This window comes from Propithecus coquereli, unplaced genomic scaffold (assembly GCF_000956105.1).
Source record: "Propithecus coquereli isolate 6110/MARCELLA unplaced genomic scaffold, Pcoq_1.0 Scaffold241, whole genome shotgun sequence".
Lineage (NCBI taxonomy): Eukaryota > Metazoa > Chordata > Mammalia > Primates > Indriidae > Propithecus > Propithecus coquereli.
The window spans coordinates 2,236,081-2,244,651 of record NW_012147964.1 but is presented as its reverse complement, the minus strand read 5'-3'; the positions used below and the strand labels follow the sequence as shown (position 1 = coordinate 2,244,651).

The window sequence follows — 8,571 nt, the reverse complement described above, 5'->3', positions numbered from 1 at the left end:
CCCCCCGCCCCAGCGGCGCCGCCACCCCGGCCCCCGGGCCCGGCGCCCCGGCGCTCGCCCAGGCGGCTCACGCTCAGCACGGCCTCGCCGCCCCCGTGCGCCAGGATGGCCTCCTTGTCCTTGCGGCGGGCCAGCTCGCGCCGCTCCCGGAGGCCCACGAACCAGCCCACGCTGAAGCCGGACACCACGGCGCCCACCACGAAGGCCGCCACCGACGACGTCACCAGCAGGTTCACCGACACCAGCCCCGCGCGGTCCTCCGAGAGGCTGGCGCGCAGGAGCCCTGGCCGGGAGCGCCGGGTGAGAAGGGCCGCGCTGGGGGCCGTCCCGGGCCCCCTCCCGCCGCCTCCGGCCCGTCCGCCCTGTGACGTCTGTGTGTCCCCATCAGAGCTTCTCTCGGTTTTCCTGGGGTCCGTCTGGCCTTCCCCTCGCCCCCTCCCTGGGAAGCGGGACCTCTGCGGTTCCGAAGCCCCGGTGGGGTCCAGCCGCCCCACCCCCCAGGCACAGGTGGCCTCAGGGACCAGAGAAGCCTCAAGGACCGGGATTGGGGGTCCCCAGGCGTCCGCCCTCCCTGCCCCACTCACCGATGCAGTCCCCTAAGCCTGGGGTGCTGGCCCCGGACACGTCCTGCTCGAAGGCGGCTCTGACGGGGTGGCAGGGAGGGAAGCGGCACCGTCAGCAGAAGCCCGGCCTCAGGCCGGCCGCACCCCCGCGCCCCGCCGCCGACCTACCTGGTGCCGGGGCTGAGGAAGACGCAGGAGCCGTCGGGGGCCCAGCCGCAGTAGGGGTCCTGGCTGCCGATACAGTTCCTGGGCCAGACAAGGCGTCCCTCAGCCGTGGCCACTCGCGCGGCCCCGGCCGCGAGCCCGCCCCTTCCTAGCGACTCCCGGAGTCCTCCCGGCGGCAAGTCTTTGTGGGGGGACGGCCCGCTCCCCACTTGACCGACGAGCCAATGAGGCTCGGGGCAGGGAACTTGAGCCCAAGCGGCAGAGCTGGGCTGGGCGCCCTGGTGGGATCGCCCCAGATCTGTGCCCTGGACTCGGCCCTCCAGGGTCATTGTTGCAATGACGGGGGACGGGGGTCCTCTGTGTGGAGGGTGCGCCAGCACTGCGCGGGCATCCCGACCTTCCTCCCACTTTGGAGACAGAAACAGCCGCCTCCCTCAGTCTGTCCTCCCCACAGCAGCCACCAGAGGGCGCCCGTGAGCACCTGAGTCAGGGCCGGTCCCTGCTCTGCCCACAGCCGTCCATGGCTCCCACCTCCCTCTGGGTCAAAGCCCAAGTCCTCCCTGCAGCCCACCAGGCCCTGCACGACCTGCCATCCCGTCCCCACCCTGCCCTCCTCCCTCTCTCCCCTTCCTTCCTCTGCTCCAGCCACACAGGCCTCCTCACTGTGCCTCCAACACACCAGGTGTGGTCCTACCCCAGGACCTTTGCATGGTCTGTGCCCTCTGCCTAGTTCATTACTCAACAGGTCAGGATGGGCCCCGGACTCGAACCCGGTTCCCCCTCCTCCCTGCACTCATCTTTTCCTTGCTTCCCACCCATGGCCAGCCCAGGGTGGGCCACTCACTTCATACACCCCGAGTACTGCTGGCAGCGGGCCACGGGCACGCGGACCACACAGCGAGGAAAGGCCGCCAGCAGGCCCCCCGAGGCCGTGTCCAGCTCCAGGCTCAGCAGCCGCTGCCCCATCTCGCCACCGCCGGACCGTCCACACCTGGGGACGAGCACAGCGATGAGGCTCAGGGTGCCAGCCCCACCTCCCTGCCCGCTGCTGCCCTCTCCCCACCTTTGCCAGGACTCACCTGTCCGGCCGGTAGGTCTCAAACTCCTCCAGGAAGACACTGGGCCCAGCAGTCCCTGAGGCGCTGGCATTGGGCCGCACGAGGAACTTGAGGACGGTGCCCGCCTCGGAACCCAGGAAGACGACGGTCTGGTTGCCCCAGGGGCCGGCACCCACATCCACAGCCACGCGTGTCAGCTGGTGCCTGGAGGCCCAGGCGGGGCGGGGGTCAGGCCGGCCCCACAGCCACCACGCACCACCGAGGCCGGCACGGGTGGGGTTGCACCGGTGCGCACGACACTGACACGCCAGTACCCGTGAGAGCCACCAAAGTGCGTATGCACAGATGCCAGGCACGTGGGTGCACACACAGGCACGTGGGCGCACACGCCGGAAGCAGAGGACACGTGTGCTCATCACAGACAGAAAGAGCTCCCCCTCTCGCCTGCAAGCAGCCCTGTCCCCCTCCCCCACCACCCTGGCCTGGGCCCTGGTCCCCACCCCCGTCCCCTCCAGGACTGACCGCATCAGCGTGCGCACGATCCACGGCGCGTGGCCCAGGGAGGGCACCGCCTCGTCCATCAGCGGGTGGGTCTTGACGAAGTTGAGGATGTCGTCGGGCAGGGCACTGGAGGCGTTGTACTGCATGCCAGGAGCCGCACAGCACCCGGGCCTGGGCCGGAGGGGCAAGAGGGAGGTCAGGGCGGACCTGGGGGGGTTCCCCACCAAGGGCCCCTGATTCACCAGGGGGACCCGCTGCCTTGCCCAGAGGTCCTCAGTTTTCCCCATCTGCATAATGGGCACAGCCGAACTCAGCAACAGCTACATAACCATGCGGACCTCATCTGGCCGCCCGACCTGGGATGGAGGGGGCTCTCACCGGGGCCGCGGCACCTGATCCTCCGGCACTGGCGTCCAGATGGACTCGGGGGACTTCTGCTCGCGGAAGCGGCCTTCAAACACAGCAGCCACGTGTGTCATGTCGAAGGCGCAGACGGCCGAGCCGGGGATGCTGGGGAGGGGTGTGGATGAGAGTTTGGTGAGCCCGGTGGGGGCATCGCCTTGAGCAAGCGTGCAGGGGGCTCCTTGACCTCAGGTGCCAATGGATGTTCAGAGCCCTGGGCCAGAGATGCCTCCTTCCCCCGACTCCATATCCTGAGCAGCTCTCAGAGGGGACCACAGACCAGCTCCTCTGAGGTCACCTCCCCATTCAGGCCCTGATTGTCACTTGCCTGGGTGTCCAGCCTCCCAGCTGCTACTCTGGCACCGTTAGAACCTGTTCCCCAGGGGGCTTTCCAAAAACGCAAACTGATCTCACCCCTCTCTTGCTCCTTACTCTCCCATGGCTCCCTAGTGCTCTCAGGATAAAGTCCAGGCTCCGCCCCATGGTCCACAAGGCCCTGCAAGACCTGCCCCGTCCTCTCCCTGTCCTTCTCTCCCCACTCTCGCCCCATCAGCTCACTCTGCTCCAGCCACACAGGCCTCCCCGCTGTCGCTTAAACACACCAAGCTCACTGCAGCCTCAGGACCTTTGCACATGCTGTTCCTCTGTCTTCCAACACTCTTCCCTCTTCCTCCATCTCACACACAAAGCCTAGCTCCAATGTCCCTTCCCCTAGTAAGCCCTCCCTGCCCCTCTCCCTTAAAGGCAGAGGATGAGGATGTCCCCCCACCGTCCTGGTTCTGACCAAAGGGCCTTGGTGGGTCAGTGTCTGCTTCATCCCACCCCAGCCTGGGGTCGAGGCCAACTCAGGACCCTCATTCATGTTTGATGCATGAATGTGGGACCTCCCTGGCCATGCCCACCGAATGCTCCTGAGGGAGCACACTGACCTGTTGCTGGGCGTGGAGAAGACCGCAAGGACTACGGGTCGGCCCCCCAGGCTGACCACGCCCGTGACAGCCTGCAGCACGTTGAAGTAGAAGTGGGAGTCGCCGGGCACGGAGCAGTTGAGCCGCGCCTTCAGGAAGGACGTCCACTGCTTCTCCAGCACGCGGGGGGAGCCCCCCACGTCGTTCTTGCACACGCGGGCCACGCGGGACACCACCACCTGGGTGTGACGGCAGACAGATGGGGGGCCTGAGTCCGTGTCCTGGGAAGACCTGCCCACAGGCCGCACCGCCCAGGCAGGATGGAGGCGTCTGGCCCTGGCGCCGGTGGGACCTCTCTGGGCCCCTGCTGCCCCAGCGGGAACATGGGGACAGCAATGATGATAACCATAGTCACTGCCACCTGGTTCTCACATCTCTTACACGCCTTCCAAGTCGGGGTTATGATATCCACATCGCACATATGGGGACACCGAGGCACTGAGAAAGGGATGTGACCAGCCCAAGGTCACACTAGTAGTAAGAGGCTGTGCTTCACTACTGTCTGGTGCTGGATGGATGGATGGGTGGGTGGGTGGATGGGTGGATGGATGGGTGGATGGGTGTATGGACAGATGGGTGGATGGGTGGATGGGTGGGTGGATGGACAGATGGGTGGATGGATGGATGGGTAGGTGTAGGGATGAGTGGACGGCTGGGTGGTTGGTGGGTAGTTGGATGGTTGGGTAGGTGGGTAGATGGATGGATGGGTGGGTGGATAGATGGATGGGTGGATGGATGGGTGGATGGATGGATGGGTGGATGGATGGATGGATGCATGCATGGGTGGATGGACAGATGGGTGGATGGTCGGATGGGTGGGTGGATGGACAGATGCGTGGATGGATGGATGGGTAGGCGTAGGGATGAGTAGACGGCTGGGTGGTTGGTGGGTAGTTGGATGGGTGGGTGGGTGGGTAGATGGCCAGATGGGTAAATGCGCTGATGGAGCGTGGTGGGCTGAAGAACAGACAGACGGGTATGCAGGAAGCCGAGCAGGTGACAGGTGGGCAGTGGAGGCAGGACGGTAGCTGGGTGGGTGGACAGTGGAGGAGCGACAGCCCCAGGGCATATCTGACCTAAGCTCGTGTCCTCCACCAGGGCTGAGTGTACCAAGGCCACTCCATATGTGCCTTCAGCCTCGGGGCCTGGTCCCCGCTGGAGGGGAGGCCCTGAGGACCGGAAGAGGAGGAGGAGGAGGAGGGTGGGACCCTCCCACCCCAGGTGCAGATTCATGGACTCACCTTGGGCGCCCACTTCCCGTGATTAGAGCCCCTCCCCTCCACACCCCACCGCACAGGCCTCACCTTCTCCAGGTAGTTAAACTCCATCGCGATCTCCCGGAAGAAGAAGTAGACGTGGCTGCCCCACTCCACCGCGTGGACGAAGTACGGCTCTGCAGGACAGGAGGGGTCAGAACGCAGCCCCTGATATGACGAGGGGCTTCTGGGGCGGAGAACTCATCAGCTTTTACGGTGAAGGGGGACGTAGGCTGGTTACCCAGGCAAAATGAAACAGACTCAAAGTTTGGGTTATTTTAGGGGGAAAAGGGAGGTCAGAGCCTAAAATCGCCATATCTACTCCCCACAAATGGCAACATCTACTATTTTTTTGTCACCTTCCTCCCTCGTGTTGAAGAGCCAAGTTCCCGTTATACCCCTGCCATCGTTCCATTTCAGGCTTCCAAAGCCACCCACTTCCAGCAGGTTCTACTTTAGATCCAACTGAAATCATCCCTCTAGCTTTATGTTCAAAGAGGTCAATAGATTCCAAAAATGAGGCAGAAGTCCCCTCGCTAGCTTCTCTGGGACTCTTATTCTGGTGGGGGGATTTGATGAATGTCAGCCCTGCCTGGACTGGGCCCACTGCCTTCTGGGCCCCACCTTTGAACCACTTGGAGTCGTGTTTCACGGTGCGTAGGGTGGGCCGGTCCCCAAGGCTGCGGTAGATGACAGCGTCGATGGCGAGGAAGTCGGTAACAGTGGCCGTGAAGAGCATCCCGTCTGGATGGGGAAAGTGGGGGAAGGTAGGCAGGAGATGAGATTGTAGAGGCCAAGGGCCGGGTGGGTGCGAACTCAATTTTCCAAGCCCAAGCTCTGTCCCCAGGGGAGCCCCTGGGTCCAGGCTGAGCCCTGATCCCATCCAAGCCCTGTCCCTGACAAAGCCCCTGACTCAGGCTGAAACTTAATGCCAGATGAGCCCCAAACCTGGGCTGAGATTCCGCCCATTTCGCAGCTGGACAAGTGGTCACCCAGCTGCTTTCTAAATGACCCAGACTCCAAGAGTGGAAGATGCCAGGCCCCGCGCAGGGCGGGGGCTGATCAGATACACAGTGGCGGAGGTGACTCACCAGAGAACAGGGCGACATTGGCGTGTTTGGGGTCATACGGGCAACGGGCCATGCCGCTAATGTTGTCCCCGAGAGGCTGCAGGGTGTCTATCTGCAGGGAGGATGAGTGTTAAGTGACAGATCTCCTAGCCATGCCTGGCAGGCCCTGGCTCCCCTGGCCCCCCACTCCAGCGGGAGTCCTGGCTGTACCATGGATTACTGTGTGACTGTGGCCATGTACTTGACCTCTCTGGGCCTCAATCTACTTATCCGTAAATGGGTCTAAGAGTTGTGGCTGGGCACGGTGGCTCATGCCTGTAATCCTAGCACTTTGGGAGGCCGAGGCTGGAGGATCGCTTGAGGCCAGGAGTTTAAGACTAGCCTGGGCAACACAGCAAGACCCCAGCTCTACAAAAAATAGAAAAATTAGCTGGGTGTGGTGGCGTGCCCATATCTACTCAGGAGGCTGAGGCAGGAGGATCACTTGAGCCCAGGAGTTGGAAGCTGCAGTGAGCTATGATCGTGCCACTGCACTCCAGGCAGGGTGACAGGCTGGTGACCTTGTCTCATAAAGAGAAAAAAAAAGAGTTGATTCTTGTTGTTAGTTCTGTAACTGGCTCATTCCTGACCCCTTTGGAAACCACTGACCCCTCTTAAGCTCAAGGCAGGGAGGGCCCATCAAGCAAGGCTTCCTGCAGGAGGTGACACCACTTGGGGAGAGGCCCTGGCCAGGGGAGGTTGCACCTGCGTGTCGGGGACTCACGCTGTAGTTGGCGCACACCGGGTTGAAGGCGTTGGAGCCACACACGAAGAGCGTGGACTCGTCCCGAAGTAGCAGCACCTTTACGAAGTTTCGACACTCGCCCTAGGCGGGAGAGACAGGGGACAGAGCGCAGGCGGTATGGGCGTGGCCACGGTGTGGGCGTGGTCCGGCTGCAAGCTGCGGGGGCGTGGCAAAGGCAGAGGGCGGGGCCAGGGCTTCTGGGGACGGTGTGGTGGGCGGGGCCAGGGCCCACTCACCTCCTGCTTGCCTTTCATGCGACACACGTCGATGTCGCTGGGGTTAGATCGCCAGGTCAGCTTCTGCGGGGGCAGAGAGAGCTGGTGAGGGGGCCGCAGGGTCCCCGACAGTCCCAGGAAACTCCCCTCTTCCCCGGGCAGGGCTGAATCCACCCGGCTCCCCAGAGCTGCGTGGGGGTCCGCCCCCCGTGGGATTCCAGGTCCTGCCCCAATCCTGTCGCCTGGGCCCCCTCCTCACCCGCTGGTAGCGCAGCTCCGTGGACGTGGGGGGCTCCAGCTCCACCCGGTACAGGTTGTCCCTGGGGGGAGGGGCACAGTTAGTGAGATTAGAGGGGACCTCTGCCACCCCTCACCCCTTCCAACCTGTCCAACAGGTAACAGGTGGGGACACTCGGAAGCTTCTAACAGCAGCAACCCCAGAGCTAAGCAAACTCCGCCTGCCACTCCCCCAGGCCCCTCCTACCCCACACGCTGCTCGCTCACATGCCCCAGGCCCAGGGGCCTGCACCCAACACGACCCTACATCAGGCGCCCCCCTCGCCCCTCCCAGCCACCCACCAGGCTCCCCGTTCCCCCTCCCTGCAGAGGAAACTGCCCTGCTCAAGGTCACTGGTGACCTCGTGAGGTCAAGTCCAGAGGTCACTTCTCCATCCTCATCCTCTCCAAAGCATCTGACCCTGCCAGGCACCCCTCTTCCTGGGAACACGGTCCTCATGCAGCCCCCGGACCCCACACTCTCCCGGCTTCCCTCCCACCTCTCTGGGACCCTCCTGGGTTTGCCCCTGTCACCGTTGTGGGCCCCAGGCTGGTGCCTCTTCCCTCCTCCACCCCCGCCCCTCCTGGGCGACCTCGTTCACTCTGGGGGTTCGAAGTGCCCTCTGCACCCCAACGACACCCCAGTCCTGTCTCCAGCCTGGGCCTGCCCCTGAATGTCCCCACTTCGGCGACCCTGGGGGTCTCACACTCAACACGGCCACTCTGGGCCTGACTGAACCCCCAAACCTGCTCTGAATCGCAGCTGAGGGCAGCTTCATCCTTCCAGGGGTTCAGCCCACAAGTCGGGAGGGTCCCTCACCTCTCCTCCCCATCACAGCCAGACTGGACCAGCCCAATACCCTCGCCCTGGTTCCCAGCGCCCACCTGCCCACCCCCACGGCATGTCCTCCCCGCAGCAGCCACCAGAGAGCGCCCGTGAGCACCTGAGTCAGGGCCGGTCCCTCCTCTGCCTACAGCCCTCCATGGCTCCCACCCTCCTTGGGGGTGAAGCCCAAGTCCTGCCCTCGCTGTGCCTCCCATACCTGTCCCCAATGAACAGCGTCCTGTTGACTCGCAGAACTCGCTGGATGTTGAGGTCGTCAGCACCCTCCGTGGGGGTCAGGCGTCCAGGACCGCTGCCCACGAACACGGGGTAGTGGTTCAGGTCTGGGGGGACGGCAATAAGAAGGGGTTTGAGTGGGTGGCCCGAAGTCATGACCCTTCTAGAGGTGGCTCCTGGCCTGGTGAGCCCCCGGGGGAGCGTTGGGGGAGGCACAGCAGACCCTCTCATGAAACCCCCCGCCCCCCTCCCC

The 8,571-nt window shown here is 64.0% G+C and overlaps 1 protein-coding gene across 1 annotated transcript in view; it reads right to left on the bottom strand.

The window, feature by feature from the left end:
* Positions 1-8,571, bottom strand: part of SEMA6B (sema domain, transmembrane domain (TM), and cytoplasmic domain, (semaphorin) 6B) — a 23,767-nt gene that overhangs the window by 1,184 nt on the left and 14,012 nt on the right. Inside the window, exons 3-17 of the mRNA XM_012646132.1 lie at positions 8,302-8,425; positions 7,242-7,302; positions 7,004-7,066; positions 6,747-6,848; positions 6,005-6,095; positions 5,538-5,657; positions 4,962-5,050; positions 3,619-3,836; positions 2,666-2,797; positions 2,309-2,458; positions 1,808-1,990; positions 1,573-1,719; positions 732-809; positions 585-643; positions 9-283 (exon numbers count right to left, since the gene is read on the bottom strand). Coding sequence (XP_012501586.1) covers positions 9-283; positions 585-643; positions 732-809; positions 1,573-1,719; positions 1,808-1,990; positions 2,309-2,458; positions 2,666-2,797; positions 3,619-3,836; positions 4,962-5,050; positions 5,538-5,657; positions 6,005-6,095; positions 6,747-6,848; positions 7,004-7,066; positions 7,242-7,302; positions 8,302-8,425 — 1,892 coding nt within the window. The remainder of the gene's footprint in view (positions 1-8; positions 284-584; positions 644-731; positions 810-1,572; positions 1,720-1,807; positions 1,991-2,308; positions 2,459-2,665; positions 2,798-3,618; positions 3,837-4,961; positions 5,051-5,537; positions 5,658-6,004; positions 6,096-6,746; positions 6,849-7,003; positions 7,067-7,241; positions 7,303-8,301; positions 8,426-8,571) is intronic.